Source organism: Erpetoichthys calabaricus, chromosome 9 (assembly GCF_900747795.2).
Source record: "Erpetoichthys calabaricus chromosome 9, fErpCal1.3, whole genome shotgun sequence".
NCBI lineage: Eukaryota > Metazoa > Chordata > Cladistia > Polypteriformes > Polypteridae > Erpetoichthys > Erpetoichthys calabaricus.
The window spans coordinates 108,887,855-108,907,771 of NC_041402.2; the positions used below are offsets into that span (position 1 = coordinate 108,887,855).

At 42.5% G+C, this 19,917-nt stretch overlaps 1 protein-coding gene across 1 annotated transcript in view; it reads left to right on the plus strand.

Annotated features, from left to right (window-relative positions):
- Positions 1-19,917, plus strand: part of slc7a9 (solute carrier family 7 member 9) — a 294,481-nt gene that overhangs the window by 223,290 nt on the left and 51,274 nt on the right. Inside the window, exon 8 of the mRNA XM_028810064.2 lies at positions 1,169-1,292. Coding sequence (XP_028665897.1) covers positions 1,169-1,292 — 124 coding nt within the window. The remainder of the gene's footprint in view (positions 1-1,168; positions 1,293-19,917) is intronic.

Consider the following 19,917-nt stretch of genomic DNA (forward strand, 5'->3'; position numbering starts at 1 on the left):
GTTTGCCTCAGTGATTAATGGTTTTCTTACAGCTACACAGCTGTTCAGTCCCAATCCCTTGAGTTCCCTTTGCATTGTGTATGTGGAAATGCTGTTACTTTCACTATTAAACATAGACCTGAGTTCTACTGTTGTTTTTCTTCGATTTGATTTCACCAAACGTTTAAGTGATTGCCAATCACGATCATTCAGGATTTTTTTCCAGCCACATTTCTTCCTCAAAGACGATGGGTCCCCACTATCCTTCCAGTTTTTAATAATGCGTTGGACAGTTCTTAACCCAGTTTTAGTAGTTTCTGCAATCTCCTTAGATGTTTTCTCTGCTTGATGCATGCCAATGATTTGACCCTTCTCAAACAGACTAACATCTTTTCCACAACCACGAGATGTGTCTTTCGACATGGTTGTTTAAGAAATAGAAGCAACTCATTGCACCAGTTGGGATTAAATAACTTGTTGCCAGCTGAAAGATAATCGCCCATGCAGTAATTATCCAATAGGAGGCTCGTACCTATTTGCTTAGTTAAATCCAGGTGGCGACTTTTGTTTTGGCCAGGCAGTGTGTGTGTGTATATATATATATATATATATATATATATATATATATATATATATTATAGTAAGTTATTAGATCATATGATTCACAGAAACTTGATTTGACAAACAGGAACCTGTCTCATGAATGAGCCTGCCCTGAACCTGCAGGATAACTTACTTACAAACAAATTTGTATTATGCATTGATTTATTTTTATATCGAGAGAAAGACGTTGGGACCATACACTAACACAGCGAGTTGCTGCACCTACTATACGATAAACCACCCATATTGGGACCTGAGTGCAGCTGCGCAACAGTGTGAGATTTTTTTTACTGTGGCTGGAGTGCCAGTCCTACCACCAACCCAAGCTAGAAATGGTTGCAGGTTATTAATTAATTAGTACTATGTGTGTGCATTTGTGTATGTATACACAATATATACATATATATACACATATATATGTGTGTGTATGTATGTGTGTGTGTGTATACATATATATATATATATATAATGTCTTCCTGGTTAAAATAAGAGAATTAAAAAAGTATATATTGCCTAAATGTAATTTTTTCAGCAATAATAGACAAATGCATTGAGAAAATTGTTTTATTTGTATTTCTTCTTATAGGAATCTTCCTCTTGCCATTATAATTGGTATTCCTTTAGTGACTGTTAGCTACGTTCTGGTCAATATTGCCTACTTCACAGTAATGACGCCAGTGGAATTACTGCAATCCCCTGCTGTTGCAATGGTAAGAAGTAAAAATTTACTGCTGTAGTAATTGTAATAATGCATTTTAAAATATGAAAAAGCATGATTAATGATGAGTAATGTGTTTTATAACATTGCATAAACAAAATACAGTACAGAAGAGGAAAAAAGCTACTAATATTACCTAAATACTGGAAAAATAAATCCCTTTTGTGCGCATTAATTGGGTAAGCTTAATGTGCAACAGACTTAAACTCTCCTTAGAATTTCTAACATTATGCCAGTGGTACTGAAACATAAATCTTAAAGGTCCACTTACCAAATACTCTATTGATTCTAAAGTCTAAAGAACTGCAGTCTAATTAGCAAATAAGCATAGAACAGAGGAGCACAGTGAGGTTCCTTCAGAGAAAGGTATTGTTGGAGGTCAGTCAACTCAATTTGCAGTGAAATAGTGCTGATCCATCAACAGACTTTCTGTGCTTCAGTGGAGACTTCTGTGATACCTTTTACTGGTAATGGATTGTCATTCAACAGTAGCTTTCCCTGTCTGAAGTCTTCAAAGTGAGTTTTGAAATTTTCGTTCAGTTTCACCAGGACTCAATGTAACGTAATTCTGATTGTGATATTTTCCTTTTGTTTGTGCCAAAGGTTTTGGGAAGTGAAGCATTCCCTTCAGTTTTTTTTGCTGAAATGAAGTCTATGATAAACCGAGTCCACAGACACTTTACAAATAGCAGTTATTATACTGTATCTATCTTTAGCATATCACTATTTTTAGCACTGTAGTAAGTGAGAATGCGGTGGTGGAGCAATGCTGCTTTACAGTTTGGTCAATGTCAATTTTTTTTTTTGTTCTTTATTTCGCCTTATACAATTTCTTGTATTAGAAATTTGTTAGTTTTCACTTACCTCTTGGGGTCAGAGCGCAGGGTCAGCCATTGTACAGCGTTCCTGGAGCAATTACATGTTAAGGGTCTTGCTCAAGGGCCCAGCAGAGTAGGATCTCTTTTGGCAGTGACGGGGATTCGAACCAGCAACCTTTAGGATACCAGCACAGATCCTTAGCCTCAGAGCCACTATTTATATAGTACATTTAAAACAACATAGGAATGCTGTGGCCAAAGTGCTTTACAATAAAAGAAGAAAAAAAATACAGTTAACATAAATAACATAAATAGAAATAAAATAAATTAACATAAATAAAATAAATAATAAATAGAAATAAGATTACATAATCACAATGAGGAAACCATCAGTATTATAGCGGTCCAATGCCGTTATGATTCACAACGACAAGATGATGGTGATTTATTTATTTTTATGGAGGAGATCCCAGGGACGCTTCCAGCCTAGGCCCTACCCGCACACACTCACAAACAGAGACAAAATAATGCACAATGGAATCAAACAACAATTAAAGAATATAATGAAATAAATGGAAACAATACCACCCCTGCACCCCTACGGCAAAATTACATCCATCCATCCATCCATTTACCAACCCGCTGAATCCAAACACAGGGTCACGGGGATCTGCTGGAGCCAATCCCAGCCAACATAGGGCACAAGGCAGGAACCAATCCCGGGCAGGGTGCCAACCCACCGCAGGACACACACAAACACACCCACACACCAAGCACACACTAGGGCCAATTTAGAATCGCCAATCCACCTAACCAGCATGTCTTTGGACTGTGGGAGGAAACCGGAGTGCCTGGAGGAAACCCACGCAGACACGGGGAGAACATGCAAACTCCACGCAGGGAGGACCCGGGAAGCAAACCCAGGTCTCCTAACTGCGAGGCAGCAGCTCTGCAAAATTACATTAAACACATAAACACAAACAACCCTCCACAGCAAAGTCCATGGAAAACAGCACCGGATGTAATGAATGATGATGATAGTAAGTCCAGAGATCTGTACGTTGTAAGGGAATGAAAAAACAGTCCTACCGGTAGTCCCTGAAAATGGTGAAGACGGGTGGACGGTTCAGGAGCACTCCATTTCTTGCTGAAAGGTCATGACCCCCTATCAGTCCTCAGCACACAGGTAGACAGAAGACAATCCAGACCCCAACAATGAAACAATCCAGGACACGATGACTAAATATGGATAAACAACAGAAGGCAGCCAGACAGGTACACAAAATACAACAAAAAACACTTTTTTTCCTTGGACACCTGCCCTCCTTTTCAGCCACTCTGACCACCTTTGACCAACACCAGCCTCTGCAGGGACTGCTGGGAGATGCGGTTTCAACTAATAGTAGCACTGCTACAATCCCCACCTCCAGGCCGTGGTGTACGGCCGAACCAAGGCTTGAGGTTTGAGATGTTTACCGTGTCTACCATCTTAGTCCCCTGCAATCCCCACTCTACTACGTAGGTCACCGGACCCTTCTGTTGGACAATAGCTGCTGGGCCAAACCACTTTGGAGCCAGTTTAGCCATGAACTTATCTGAGGCTTTGGAGAGGGGATGAGTCCTGATCCAGACTCTCTCCCCAACCGAGAATTGTAAAAGCTTATGTCTCTGGTTATACGATTGAGATTGTCTGGACTGGGACCTCACCATCCTCTCCTTCACCCGTTGTGTAATTTGTTGTAAGGTTTGTAAGTGATCATGAATTGATGTACAGTGGAACCTCGGGTCACGACCGTAATTCGTTCCAAAACTCTAGTCACAACCCGATTTGGTCGTGACCCGAAGTAATTTCCCCCATAGGATTGTATGTAAATACAATTAATCCGTTCCACACTGTACGAACTGTATGTAAATATATTTTTTTAAAGATTTTTAAGCACAAAAATAGTTAATTATACCATAAAATGTACAGTGTAATAGTAAACTAAATGTAAAAACATTGAATAACACTGAGAAAACCTTGAACAGAGAAAACTAACATTGCAAGAGTTCATGCTACAGCCTTACGAATTGCTGTGAAAAACCTTGAACAGAAAAAACTAACATTGCAAGAGTTCACACTACAGCCTTACGAACCGCTCACTGTAAACACTTTTTTTTTTTAATGAGTTTTAAGCACAGGGGAAAAATGAACATTTGAAAAATCCTTAATTTATACAAAAACTAACCATAAACAACCAAGAAAACTAACCTTGCATGAGTCGAGTTCTGGCATGAAGGAAGTGAGCAGGAAGCTGGATGGAGAGGGGATTACAGTTTTGAGGTAAAGTCCCTCTGCGCGATGCATGTCCGACCAAGAACAATGTACTGTACAGGGAGAGACTGAACACGTGCGTAAATCACCGGCGCGTATGAACCGGAAGGGAAACAAAATAGAGCACAAAGAGTTCACAGCGAATGCACAGGGAGAGACTGAACACGTTCGGAAATCATCAGCACGTACGAACCGGAAAGAAAACTGGCTTGTTTGTCACCCAAATGTGTGGTCGTGAACAGATGCAAAAGTTTGGTGAACTTTTTGGTCGTAACCCGATTTGTATGTGTTCCGAAACGTTCGTGACCCGAGGTTCTACTGTATCTGGTTTGGGTGGATTGTGATCAATTATTCTTTCCAGCGGACCATTTAGTTGTCTGCCTAAAGCTAACAATGCAGGGGTTTCACCTGTAACCTCATGCACCGCTGTGTTCAATGTGAACCGTAGATCAGGCAGCCACTTTGTCCAATCCTGATGGTGGTCTCCGACGAAGGATGCTATCATTGTCTTCAGGGTCCGGTTCACCCGCTCAATGCGATTAGATTGGGGATGGTACGCTGTTGTCTTCAGGTGAACCACACCCCATTGTTTCCAAAATTCTTCGGCCACTGAGCCTGTAAACTGCGGGCCCCGGTCTGTGATGATGTTCTTTGGCACCATCCATCGGGTAAATATCTCGTCCTTCAGGGTGGAGCATATCTTCTTGGCTGTGGCATTAGCTGTAGGGAATAGCTCCACTCATCGGGTAAAATAGTCCATTACCACCATCAGGTAGGTCTTCCGGTCCCTACTGGCAGGAAATGGTCCCATTAGGTCCATGCCTAGGCTCTACCCCGGGGTAGTGATGGTTACTGGCTGAAGCTGTCCCAAGGGGAGACCAGGTGGGGTTTTGTGTCGCTGACAGGTGGTACAAGTCTGGACATAGGACCAGATGTTTTTGCGCATCGGTGGCCACCATGCCACCTCCAGGATTTTAAACAGAGTGTTTGTGCATCCAAGGTGACTACCGATCGGGCTATCATGGTAATATTGTAGGAACTTGGCCACATATGTCTCTGGCACTACCAACTGATAATGGTAACCCCAATCTTTTGTTGAAATACAGCGACAGAGTGCCCCTTGAAGTTCCCTATAATGTATGCGGTCAGGCCTCCTCCCTGGGCCCTCTCTCAACCCCCAACATATAGGACTGGCTGCTTGAGACTGAACAATTTCCTGCATGTTCAGGAGAAGATCAGGCCAAGGGTTAAAGACTGATACCGCACATACCACCGGTGCAGGCTCGTGAACCCATGACAATGCATTGGGCACAACATTAGCACAGCCCTTACGATAGCACACCTTGAACGTGAATTGTTGAAGGCGCAATACCCACCTGGTTAGCCTAGATGTGGTCTTCGGGCAATTAAATTCCCAGGTCAGAGCCTGGTGGTCAGTATAGATTTCAAATGAAGTCCCCCCAGGAAGTGACGCCACTTCTCCACGGCCCACACGACAGCGAGCCATTCCGTCTTGGTGGTGGAATAATTATACTCACGCCCTTTAGTGACCATAAGGCATAGGCCACCACCCTCTCCTCTCCTTGACTCGTTTGAGAGAGAACGGCGTCGAGCCCAAGGTCACTCGCGTCAGTGTGGACCTGAAAGGTTAATGATGGATCAGGCTGTGCCAGGACTGGTGGTGATGTCAGTGACTGTTTGAGTCTTTCAAAGGAGTTCTGGCAAGCTGGCGACCTCTCCCAAGGGGATCGCTTCCTCAGCAGCTGGAACAATGGGGCAGCGATGTCGGAAAACCCGCGGACAAATTTGTGGAACCACCCAGCCATCCCCAGGAAGCGTTGGAGACTTTTTACCTCGTGGGGCGCAGGGTAGTCCAAAATGGACTTAATTTTCTTTGGGTCCACCAGGACCTCATCTGCCGAAACCACATGGCCGAGGAAGGTCAGATGGTCTTGTAGAAATCTACACTTCTTGGTGTTGAGTGTAAGATGAGCCTTGCGCAGTCACTGGAAGATGTGGTCAAGGTCCTTTAGATGTTGTTGGACAGATGAGGCTAATACAATGATGTAATTTATGTAAACAAAGCAGGTCTTCCCACTGAGCCCCCGGACGACCTGCGCCGTTGGAATAATGCCCCTGCGTTTTTAAGTCCAATGGGCATCACCCGAAACTGGAACAACCCCTCCGGGGTGATGACGGCAGTCATCTCCATGCTACTCTTCCCCATCCTCACCTGCCAGTACCCGGACTTCAAATCTAGGGAGCTGAACACCACTGCCCCATGCAAAGACTCCAAGATGTCATGAACGAGTGGCATGGGGTAAGCATCATCCAAGGTCTTCTTGTTCAGCTCTCGATAGTACACACAGAATCAGTAGGTCCCATTAGCCTTTAGAACGAGCACCGCAGGACTAGTCCACAAAGAGCGCCACTTCCTAAGCAGTGGCTGAACGAGCTCCGGCTGTTCAAGAATTGCCTTCTCTACTGGGCTGGGCTGGTCCACCAACTGCGCGAGGTAATAATTCAAGTTAGGCCAAACCAGATTACTTTGAGCCTTCGTCCCAAACCGATGGACCACACCCCCCGGCAACTCTTACTCCAGCCATAACAGGTGGATGGTAAGACCTACTGACATAAGAGAGTCCATTCCTAGTAATAAGGGCATTGACAGGTGGTCATCTTCCAGGATGTAAACTTCTGTCTCTCAGTGCATCTCATGTAAGCAGAGCCTCATAGGAACCCTGCCCTTTGCCCTGTGCGCCCTTCCACCCACGAGAAAGAATTTTACTTTTGCACTTTCCATTAACTGCACATGAGGCACTTTAAGCTTTTCCCACAAGCTGTATTTCATAAGGGTATAATTGCTCCCTGTATCTATGATCGCCTGTCCAGTGACTCCTCGCACTTGTACAGGCACCACTAAGAGGGGCAAGGTGGCTTGCACCAAGGTGAGATCGCCACAGGGATCCAATGGGGCTTTACCTCGTGGTTTGGAACAGGTGACTTCTTGAGACGTGGGCCCCTTTCAAGACCCACTAATACCGATAGCTGCCCAGTCCTTTTCCACTCGGGACCCCACCTTCACCAACTCCTCCACCGATTTCATGACTCCCCTCAGAGTAGCTGCCGAGGGTTACATGCATCAAGGACACGGCACAATATCTCTTCCTCACGCATGTCAGATTGGCACTTCAGGCACAACATACGGAATTCAAAGACAAAGTCCCTGAGACTCTGCAATGGCTTTTGCACAAAGGTCCGGAGCTTTGGTATTCTGCCTGGTATTCATCTGAGAGGAACGCTTTCAGAAAGGCAGTGCGAAACTCCCCCAGTTGTTGCACTTGTGCCGCTCAGCAAACCACCAAGAGCGTGCCGGACCGCTGTGTGCCGTGTTCAGGAATCCCCGCAGCTCGGCTCCATTCAGAGGATGCAGCTCCACGAACAAGTCGACCTCTACAAAGTCGACAATGTTCGTGGGTGCACACTGAGAGGCCAGCCTACGAAACACCATCCGCGGCACCGCAACTGACAAGGACAACTGTCCCCAGTCGTTCCCCACTCCCACTACAGGATTCAACTGCCTTAGTGGCTGCACCTGCCTCCTGATCTCCTCTCTCATATTTGCTTCCAGGTGCTGCACACACCACGTGAAGGACTGTTCAAGATGCTGCACCCTCACAACCGCTTCGCCGGAGACTCGGGTGGCAGTGGCATCGATGAGGTCGTGGATGGTCTCATCCTGATTGATAAAACTGCGGGCGATGTCATCAACCCGTGTCTCTAACTGCTCTAGGCATAGCATCAGGTCTTGCAGAACCCGTCCCTTGCAGGTCTCGGGCTGCTCCAGACTGGAGACACACAGGGTATTTAGCAGGCTCAACTCCTCCTCAAGAGGGGCTCTGACTGTTACGTGACGTGGCCTTGGAATCAGGCGCATATCAATCAGCAGCACACTTAGCTCAAGCTCTTCGCTGTGCACTACGCTTTCAACAGACATGACTTCTGTGTGGGTGTAAGTGATATCGAACCGTAAGGAAACGTGTAAAAAAACCTAGCTCCTACCCAGCTCGCCAAAATCTGTAGCGGTCCGGTGCCACTAAGATTCACACTGTCAAGATGACGGTGATTTATTTATTTTTATGGAGGAAATCCCAGGGATGCTCCCAGCCTTGGCCCGACCCGCACACAATCACAAACAGAGACAAAATAATGCACACAGGAATCAAACAACAATTAAAGAATATAATGAAATAAATGGAAACAATACCACCCCTGCACTCCTACGGCAAAATTATATTTAACACATAAACACAAACAACCCCCCACAGCAAAGTCCATGGAAAACGGCACCGGATGTAATGAATGATGATGATAGTAAGTCCAGAGATCTGTACGTTGTAAGGGAATGAAAAAAACAGTCCTACCGGTAGTCCCTGAAAATGGTGAAGACGGGTGGATGGTTCAGGAGCGCTCCTTTTCTTGCTGGAAGGCCATGACCCCCTATAAGTCCTCAGCACACAGGTAGACAGAAGACAATCCAGACCCCAACAACAAAACAATCCAGGACACAATGACTAAATATGGATAAACAACAGAAGGCAGCCAGACAGGTACACAAAATACAACAAAAAACACATTTTTTTCCCTGGACACTTTTAAGCCACTCTGACCACCTTTGACCCCACCAGCCTCTGTAGGGACTGCTGGGAGATGCGGTTTTAACTAATAGTAGCACTGCTACAGTATTACTGAAGGTCACGGAATGCAAGTGAATAGAAATGAGTCTTTAATCTTGTTCTGAACAGTTCAATTGTAGACGACTCCTTTATGTAATGAGGTAAAGAGTTCCACAGGCGAGGAGCAGCAGCTGCAAAAGCCCTGTCCCCCCTAGTTTTACACTTGGTACGAGGGACAACAAAAGACAACTGACCAGAAGATCTAAGCACTCTAGATGGCTGGTGTAAAGCACACAATTCAGATAAATAGGCAGGAGCAAGCGCATGTAAAGAATTAAAAACTAGCAACAAGATTTTAAAATCAATTCAAAAACTGACAGGCAGCCAGTGTAAAGAAGCTAATATTGGAGAAACAGAATCAGACTTTCTTGCCCCAACCAGAAAGCCGGCCTGTTGGTCTTTTTAATCCGGCCTGCCAAAGATTGGTACAAAATTGCCCAAATCAAATCATATCATAATTATGACTGCATTCATTTGACCTTGTTCTGTAATACCTGGCGTTCCACCAGGTGGCGCATTAGGCGCAGTGATACATTGACTTGATTTTGAGGAGCCCGGGTTACTCTCTGTTATTACTCTGTTACTGCTCTGAACCCATCTGCAACAATGAGTGGGCCAAGGAAAAGAAAAGTCGACAGTGAGTGCTGAGTGTTTAATAAGGAATGGACAACTAAATACTTTTTCACTGAAGTCCGGTCAAAGGCTGTATGTCGTATTTGCCAAGAAACCGTTTTAAAGGAGCGAGCGAGCGAGCGGTGAGGGGGGTGAGAGTGAGAGGGCAGGCGGGACGCAGGCTGATGAGTGCCGCAGGACCTAGCGCCCTACGCCCCAAGCCAGTGTCCCAGAGAGAGGAGGAATTGAAGGAAGAGAGCCAGTTCTTCCGATAAGAGAGGATGTGAGGCTGGGAGCTCATGTCAAGAGAAGGGCCGCCCTCTGCGGAGGCAGAGGGAAACCCCACAGCCGGCTGAGGTGATGGGGACTCGTGCGGTCCCGTCCGATGTCCCAACATGGGGGGCACAGAGGTCTTGGAAGGGGGGCCGAAGTGGCAAGCACCGAATTGCCGGTCAGAGGGAGGAGCATTGCCCGTATACGAAGCAGAGAGACGCTGAGTGGCAGCGTCAGGACAACGTCTCCGCCCCTTGGTCTGATTTATGTTTTACAGGACCAGGCCCTGGAGTGGAGTGTGTCGGCTTCCCGCCGTGGGAGACCTGCCCTTGCGCGACAGGCCGCAGGCCCCTAGGGGTCTCAGCTTGCGGTGGGGCACTGTGGCAAGCGGCTGGGGTGGCACCCAGCCGGGATGCCCGGACGGACCAGAGGAGGGATTACACGTCCTCCAGACCACGAAGGGGCAACCGCCCTGGTGGCTTTGGGGACCACGGGAACTGAGCTTGGAAGCTCAAACCTATAGGGGCCTGTGGTCACTGCCAGGGGGTGCCCCAATGCCTGGAGAGCCCTGGTCCTCAGCACTTCCGCCACACCCGGAGGTGCTGGGGGGAAGACGACCAGGGACACCCAGAGTACTTCCGGGTGCGCGGCCAGTACTTCCACCACACTGGGGAGTGCCGGCGGAGGTTAATCAGGAGGCACATGGAGCACGTCCGGGTGATTATAAAAGGAGCCGCCTCCCTCCATTCGTTGGCTTGAGTCGGGAGCAGAGAAGGACAGAGCTCGGGAGGAGAGGAAAGGAGGCGGCCTGAAGAGAGAGGCATCATTGTGTATAGAGGCCTGGACTTTGGGGAAGTGTTGAGGTTGTGTGTGCACTGTAAATAATAGACTGTAAATAAACGTGTGTTGGGTGATTCAAAACGATGTCTGCCTGTCTGTGTCCGGGCCATGCTCCACAATATTTATTGGCACATCTGGAATAAACCAGAATTTTGTTTTTTTGGAGTGGTCACAATTGTCCGTGTCTCAATTCTCTTATCCCCTGGTCATTTGGTTACTGCTACATGTGCCAGGAGTCTGAAACTGTGCAACAGTGCTATTGCATGGGGAACCACAAGGTCATACATATTGTGGTGTGTCTACCCTGAAACTTAACATTTATGTCAGTTAGGTGGGATGTTACATTAGACAAAAAACAAGTTCCATTTTCTTTTCATTATGCATGAAATCCACAAACTATTTAGCTTTCGTATTGTTTTGTTCAAACAGAAAGTGTTTCTTTCTGAGTGGACCAAAAACATTACCTGCTTCTGCTGAGCCACCTAAGGTTATTGTGGTAATACATCATCAAGTGTTGCACTGACTTCTGTCAGGCATGTGAACAATAAATGATGCTGCAGTACAGATGCTGCTTATATATAGGCATTTAAAGAGCAGAGTGCAACTCGTGCAAAAATTCTGAAATAAACACTGGGAGAAAAAAAAGTATTAATATGTGAACATTATTGCAAAACCCTGGGAGGCCTGGGGGAATGAAATGAACCATTTCTGAGCTTGATGACCTGTGGGAAAAACTGATCTTATATCTATTTGTTTTGGTTTATATTAATCTACTAGCAAAATACCCGCGCTTCGCAGTGGAGAAGTAGTGTGTTAAAGAGCTTATGTAAACATATATATACAGTGGTGTGAAAAACTATTTGCCCCCTTCCTGATTTCTTATTCTTTTGCATGTTTGTCACACAAAATGTTTCTGATCATCAAACACATTTAACCATTAGTCAAATATAACACAAGTAAACACAAAATGCAGTTTTTAAATGATGGTGTTTATTATTTAGGGAGAAAAAAAATCCAAACCTACATGGCCCTGTGTGAAAAAGTAATTGCCCCCTTGTTAAAAAATAACCTAACTGTGGTGTATCACACCTGAGTTCAATTTCCGTAGCCACCCCCAGGCCTGATTACTGCCACACCTGTTTCAATCAAGAAATCACTTAAATAGGAGCTGCCTGACACAGAGAAGTAGACCAAAAGCACCTCAAACGCTAGACATCATGCCAATATCCAAAGAAATTCAGGAACAAATGAGAATAGAAGTAATTGAGATCTATCAGTCTGGTAAAGGTTATAAAGCCATTTCTAAAGCTTTTGGACTCCAGCGAACCACAGTGAGAGCCATTATCCACAAATGGCAAAAACATGGAACAGTGGTGAACCTTCCCAGGAGTGGCCGGCCGACCAAAATTACCCCAAGAGCGCAGAGACGACTCATCCGAGAGGTCACAAAAGACCCCAGGACAACGTTTAAAGAACTGCAGGCCTCACTTGCCTCAATTAAGGTCAGTGTTCATGACTCCACCATAAGAAAGAGACTGGGCAAAAACGGCCTGCATGGCAGATTTCCAAGACGCAAACCACTGTTAAGCAAAAAGAACATTAGGGCTCGTCTCAATTTTGCTAAGAAACATCTCAATGATTGCCAAGACTTTTGGGAAAATACCTTGTGGACTGATGAGACAAAAGTTGAACTTTTTGGAAGGCAAATGTCCCGTTACATCTGGCGTAAAAGGAACACAGCATTTCAGAAAAAGAACATCATACCAACAGTAAAATATGGTGGTGGTAGTGTGATGGTCTGGGGTTGTTTTGCTGCTTCAGGACCTGGAAGGCTTGCTGTGATAGATGGAACCATGAATTCTACTGTCTACCAAAAAATCCTGAAGGAGAATGTCCGGCCATCTGTTCGTCAACTCAAGCTGAAGCGATCTTGGGTGCTGCAACAGGACAATGACCCAAAACACACCAGCAAATCCACCTCTGAATGGCTGAAGAAAAACAAAATGAAGACTTTGGAGTGGCCTAGTCAAAGTCCTGACCTGAATCCAATTGAGATGCTATGGCATGACCTTAAAAAGGCGGTTCATGCTAGAAAACCCTCAAATAAAGCTGAATTACAACAATTTTGAAAAGATGAGTGGGCCAAAATTCCTCCAGAGCGCTGTAAAAGACTCATTGCAAGTTATCGCAAACGCTTGATTGCAGTTATTGCTGCTAAGGGTGGCCCAACCAGTTATTAGGTTCAGGGGGCAATTACTTTTTCACACAGGGCCATGTAGGTTTGGATTTTTTTTTCTCCCTAAATAATAAAAACCACCATTTACAAACTGCATTTTGTGTTTACTTGTGTTATATTTGACTAATGGTTAAATGTGTTTGATGATCAGAAACATTTTGTGTGACAAACATGCAAAAGAATAAGAAATCAGGGAGGGGGCAAATAGTTTTTCACACCACTGTATATATATATATATATATATATATATATATATATATCTACATATACACATATCTACATATACATATATATCTACATATGCACATATCTACATATACATATATATATATACATATACACATCCAAATATACTGTATATACATATATATATACACATATTAACATATATATACACATACATATACACACATACATACACACACACATACATATATACATATACACATACATACATACATACATGCACACATTTATCTATATATATAAAGGAGAGTTGGGATCCGAGAGACTGTGTTTGTGTGTTTGTGGAGGGATGGAGAGTTAAGGCGGGTGTTGGAGTCACATGATCATCTCCCCTCCCATTCACCTCATTTCATTCACTTCATTTCGCTCCGAGCTGAGCTCCGCAGCTGGCGCGGTCTTACTGTTCTTGATTTGCTTTTCACATGGCCAACTATACGTTGCATGCTCAAGAGTAAGCTCAGCGCACAACTTGGTCATATTATAACCGGAGGGACGAACTGACATGGTATACAAAGAGATCCTTAACAAATAATTATTGGTATAATTTCCCTCAGTTTATTATTTAAAATTTTAAAGCAGTACTTCGCCGCTGCGAAGCGCGGGTATTTTGCTAGTATATATATATATATATATATATATATATATATATATATATATATATATATACACATACAGAGACATATATATACATATACATATTTACATATCTACATATATATATACATATCTACATATATATACACATATATATACATATTTACATATCTATAATAATAAAAGGCAAAGCCCTCACTGACTGATTCACTCACTCACTGACTGACTGACTCACTCATCACTAATTGTCCAACTTCCCGTGTAGGTGGAAGGCTGAAATTTGGCAGGCTCATTCCTTACAGCTTACTTACAAAAGTTAAGCAGGTTTCATTTCAAAATTATACGCGTAATGGTCATAACTGGAACCTCTTTTTTGTCCATATACTGTAATGGAAGGCAGCAAGATGGCCGTAGGAGACTGAGTTGCGTGTCACGTCATCACGTCTCCCACGTAATCACGTGAACTGACTGTGAACTCAGGACGTAGAAAAGGAGGAGCCCCAAAGAGCGCTGAAGAAAACATTCATTACACAATTGACAAGGCAGCGAAACAATAAGAAGCGAGTGAGTGACGCATACAAGCATCTTCATAAGACACGAGGTATAAAAAAGCACGGTGTAAACCGTAAGTCTAAATTAACTTTATAGAAACGCTCCCGCTGCCGTTTGCAATACCATATTCGCGAGATACAAGTTTAATGAGAAGACACGAGGTATAAAAAAGCACGGTGTAAACCGTAACCTTAAATTAACTTTATAGAAACGCTCCCGCTGCCGTTTGCAATGCCATATTCGCGAGATACAAGTTTAATGAGAAGACACGAGGTATAAACGAGAGTTTGCATCACTTTGTAACAGAGTTAAAATTGCTGTAGCGAGAAACTCTTAACTGCCGGGTCTTAGCTAACATTAAATAAACCCGTGGACATCGCAACATCACACAAGAGAGCGGCTCACGTGAAGTGACTGAACGCAGCAGGAGTGATCACTTCCATGAATCAAACCTGTTCAAAAAACACATTACACAATTGATAAGGTGGGAAAAGAATATGAAACAAAGCACGGTATAAACCGTAACTTTATATTAAGATTATAGAAACGCTGCCGTTTGCAATACCATATTCGCCCCTGCGAAGCGCGGTGATTTTGCTATATATATTAAACTATTTCAACCATTGTATGATCTGCTTCTCGCAACTGAAAGAGGGCACCGTGGCAGAAGTTAGCCGACTTGCTCACCAACCACAAGCGTTACCTGGTAGGTAACCACCCATACAATCAGATTGTGAATCAGACTACGAATGCCTGCGATGTAATTACCCCGATCTACATGCTGTCAAATGAACGAACCACACGCCGTGGCACAACGTTAGGGGCTTCGCCTCTACGTCCGAGGATCGATTCCCGTAAGGGAGTGCAGTGACTGTGTACTCCTGATGAGCCCACAATTACGGCGAAACACGTGTCGCATACTATGCATCTTCAAAGCACGGTGTAAACAGTAAGTTTAAATTGAGTTTATAGAAACGCTCCCGCTGCCGTTTGCAATACCATATTAGATGACTTTGTAACAGAGTTAAAATTGCTGGAGCGATAAATTTTTAACTGCCGGGTCATGTCGCGTGTTCTTGGGTAGGTACACCAAAAAATGTATACATTTATGCATGTAATGGGCAAACAAAAAATGTACTATACCCGAAAGCACTACAGTAGTACTCAATGTAACTTTACTTCTTAAATGTTAATGTTTTACTGTTTAATAATTTATACGCTTCTTATATGTTATTCAGATTCTTTTATCAAAATACCAGTAACAGCGCACTGCACGATAACGTGGAGTGAATACACTTGACATGACCATTCATAGTATTTATCCTCTTTCTCTGTACGTTTACCATTCGTTTGCTCAGAGGTTGATGCGCTTGCTGCTTAATGAGCAGCTCTTCACCCTAGCGTCCCGCTGCTTCTCTTCTTTCGTCGGCATCTTTTCCCGTTAAAACTGATTTTTTTTAAAACTTAGTATGTTTTCTTTAATTTTTCAGTTAAGCTGGCACTTAAGTCTTCAATCTGCCTCAAGAATGATTAGCGAAGGTGGTAGACAATGAAAACGTCAGCCGTACGCATCCGCCACGTACGCACTGGTGTGCGCAGCTGTGAGTTGATTCTACAATAAAATAAAATAAAGATAAAAAGAGTAATAACTTGCAGCACCGCTATTCAATTACACTTGCCTAACGCCTCTCCTAAGGGGAAATACTGTGGGATCTGGGCATCCCTCAAAGCAGCAATCACAGGCCCGATTAGAAAGCGGGAAGCTGTGATTTGTCCTCTCCCTCTCATGTAACAATCACAGCCCGTGTTGCAACGCACTATGTATGTATATGTATATATGTGTATGTGTGTGTATATGTATGTGTATATATATGTTCATATGTGTGGGAAAGCGAATAGTAGACGTGACGTAGTATATGTGTACCAAATTTCACGTCAATAGGTGAAACAGTTTGCGAGCTACAGCTGATTTAAAATCCTGGACAGACAAACGAATAGCCACGGTAGCGTATTATAGAAGAACATTTTACTGTTTAATAATTTATATTTATATGCAATGTAAATCTTATATATTACTTCATATTCTCATATGATAATGATGTTAATGTTGTTTATATTGGTTTCTATGTTATTGTAAGTGCTCTTTATTTGTGGAAAAATAAATTTGGCATTTAAACTTATTTTATACATACATTTTATTTTTTTCTCTTGCACTCAGTGAGCGAATCCACTGGGTAATCCGCTATATATATATATATATATATAGATAGATATATGTGTATGTATGTAGATATACAAATATGTATATGTATATATGTGTGTATGTATGTAGATATACAAATATGTATATGTATATATATGTATATATGTGTATATGTATGTAGATATACAAATATGTATATGTATATATATGTATATATGTGTATATGTATGTAGATATACAAATATTTATATATATATGTATATATATGTATATATGTAGATATACAAATATGTATATGTATATATATGTATATATGTGTATATATATGTAGATATACAAATATGTATATGTATATATATGTATATATATGTAGATATACAAATATGTATATGTATATATATGTGTCTGCATATATATATATATGTGTGTATGTATGTATGTGTGTATATGTATGTGTATATATATGTTGATATATGTATATGTATATATGTGTGGATGTGTATATGTATATATATATATATATATATGTATATATGTTTACATAACCTCTTTAACACACTACTTCTCCGCTGCGAAGCGCGGGTATTTTGCTAGTATATATATATAGACATACATACATATCTATCTATCTATCTATCTATCTATCTATCTATCTATCTATCTATCTATCTATCTATCTATCTATCTATCTATCTATCTATCTATCTATCTATCTATCTATCTATCTATCTATCTATCTATCTAAATCCCCGCGAAGTACTGCTTTTAAATTTTTATTAAGAAGAAAACCTTTTTAAATTGAGGGAAAATATTCCAATAACAATTTGTTAAGGATCTGTTTTTTTGTGAAGCAGCCTTAACACATCTTTTCCGCTGTTTTATAAACGAACGCCATATAAGGTCTTCCTTTTTCCTTGCTTCGCCAAAGAAGGAGCCTTTTTATTAAATCCAAGGGTTCTTCGCTTTTTTTTTTTTCTTTTTTTACGATTGTTATAGTTCTGTTTTGTATACCACGTTGTCAGTTCAGCTCTCCGGTTGTAATATGAACAAGCTGTGCAAGCTTACTGTTAAGAATTGTACAGGAGAAAAGCAATCTTGCCTCAAATCAATGGCAACCTTTTGTAGGTCTATGAACTTAATTTAAACTTTAGGTTTACACGGTGCTTTCTTTCCGAAGTACTTGCACTCATGAATATGTCTGTATGTGTCAGTCGCTCAAATCCCCGCATTTCGCACCGGTGAAATACTGCTTTTAAATTTTTATTAAGATGAAAAGAAAACCTTTTTAAATTGAGGGATAATATACCAATAACAATTTGTTAAGGATCTGTTTTTTTGTGAAGCTGACTTCACACAGCCTCTCCGCTGTTTTATAAACGAACGCCATATAAGGTCTTCCTTTTTCGTTGCTTCGCCAATGGAAGCAGCCTTTTTATTTAATCCACGGGTTGTCTGTTGTTTTTTTGTTCGTTTATTACGATTGTTATAGTTCTGTTTGTATACCACGTTGTCAGTTCAGCACTCCAGTTGTAATATGACCAAGCAATGCAAACACACTCTTGAGAATGCAACGTATAGTTGTACAGGAGAAAAGCAATCTTGCCTGAAATCAATGGCAACCTTTTGTAGGTCTATGAACTTAATTTAAACTTTAGGTTTACACAGTGCTTTCTTTCCAAAGTACCTGCACTCATGAATATGTCTGTATGCGTCAGTCGCTCAAATCCCCGCACTTCGCACCGGCAAAGTACTGCTTTTAAATTTTTATTAAGAAGAAAAGAAAACCTTTTTAAATTCAGGGAAAATATACCAATAACAATTTGTTAAGGATCTGTTTTTTTGTGAAGCTGCCTTCACACGAGTGATCACTTCGAGCTGACTTGCTGGCCAACCATAAGCCTCACCTGGTAGGTAACCACCCATACAATCAGATTGTGAATCAGACTACGAATGCCGTGAATGTAATTAACCCGATCTACATGATGTCAAATAAACGAACCACACGCCGTGGCGCAATTTTAGGGGCTTCGCCTCTAGCGCTGACGTCCGAGGTTCGATTCCCGTAAGGGAGTGAAGTGAGTGGGTGGTTGGCCAGCAAGTCAGCTAACATCAGCCACGGTGCCTTCAGTTGTGAGAAGCAGATCATAGAATGGTTGAAAATAGTTTACTGTCAAATAATGCAAAGAGTACGTGACACGTGTTTCCCCCTTATTCTTGGGTCATCAGGCATACACACTCACTGCACTCACGGTAATCGAACCTCGGACGTCAGCGCTAGAGGGGCTTCGCAGCGGTGAAGTATTGCTTTTAAATTTTAATTAATAAGAAAAGAAAACCTTTTTAAATTGAGGGAAAATATATCAATAACAATTTGTTAAGGATCTGTTTTTTTGTGAAGCTTCCTTTACACAGCCTGTCCGCTATTTTATAAACGAACGCCATATAAGGCCGTCCTTTCTCCTTCACAGTCAGTTCACGTGATTACGTGGGAGGCGTGATGACGCGATACGCAACCCCGCCTCCCACGGCCAGCGAGCTGCAGTCCATTACTGTATATGGACAAAAAAGAGGTTCCAGTTATGACCGTTACGCTTTTAATTTCGAATTGAAACCTGCCTAACTTTTGTAAGTAAGCTGTAAGGAATGAGCCTGCCAAATTTCAGCCTTCCACCTACACGGGAAGTTGGAGAATTAGTAAGGAGAAATGAAGGAAGAGCCGCAAACAGCGAAGAACAAAAAATTAATTAAACAATTGAGAAGGGAGCGAGTGAAGCATACAAGCATCTTCATAAAGGAAACAAAGCACGGTGTAAAACGTAAGTTTAAATTAAGTTTATTGAAACGCTCCCATTGCGGATTGCAATAACATATTCGCGAGATAAAAGAACTCAGCAGGGAGAAATGAAGGAAGAGCCGCAAACAGCGAAGAACAAAAAATTCATTAAACAATTGAGAAGGGAGCGAAACAATAAGAAGCCAGCGAGTGAAGCATAGAAGCATGTTCATAAGGGAAACAAAGCACGGTGTAAAACGTAAGTTTAAATTAAGTTTATAGAAACGCTCCCACTGCGGATTGCAATAACATATTCACGAGATAAAAGTTTAATGAGAAGACACGAGGTATAAACGAACCACACGCCGTAGCGCAACGTTAGGGGCAACAGTTTCAACCATTCTATGATCTGCTTCTCGC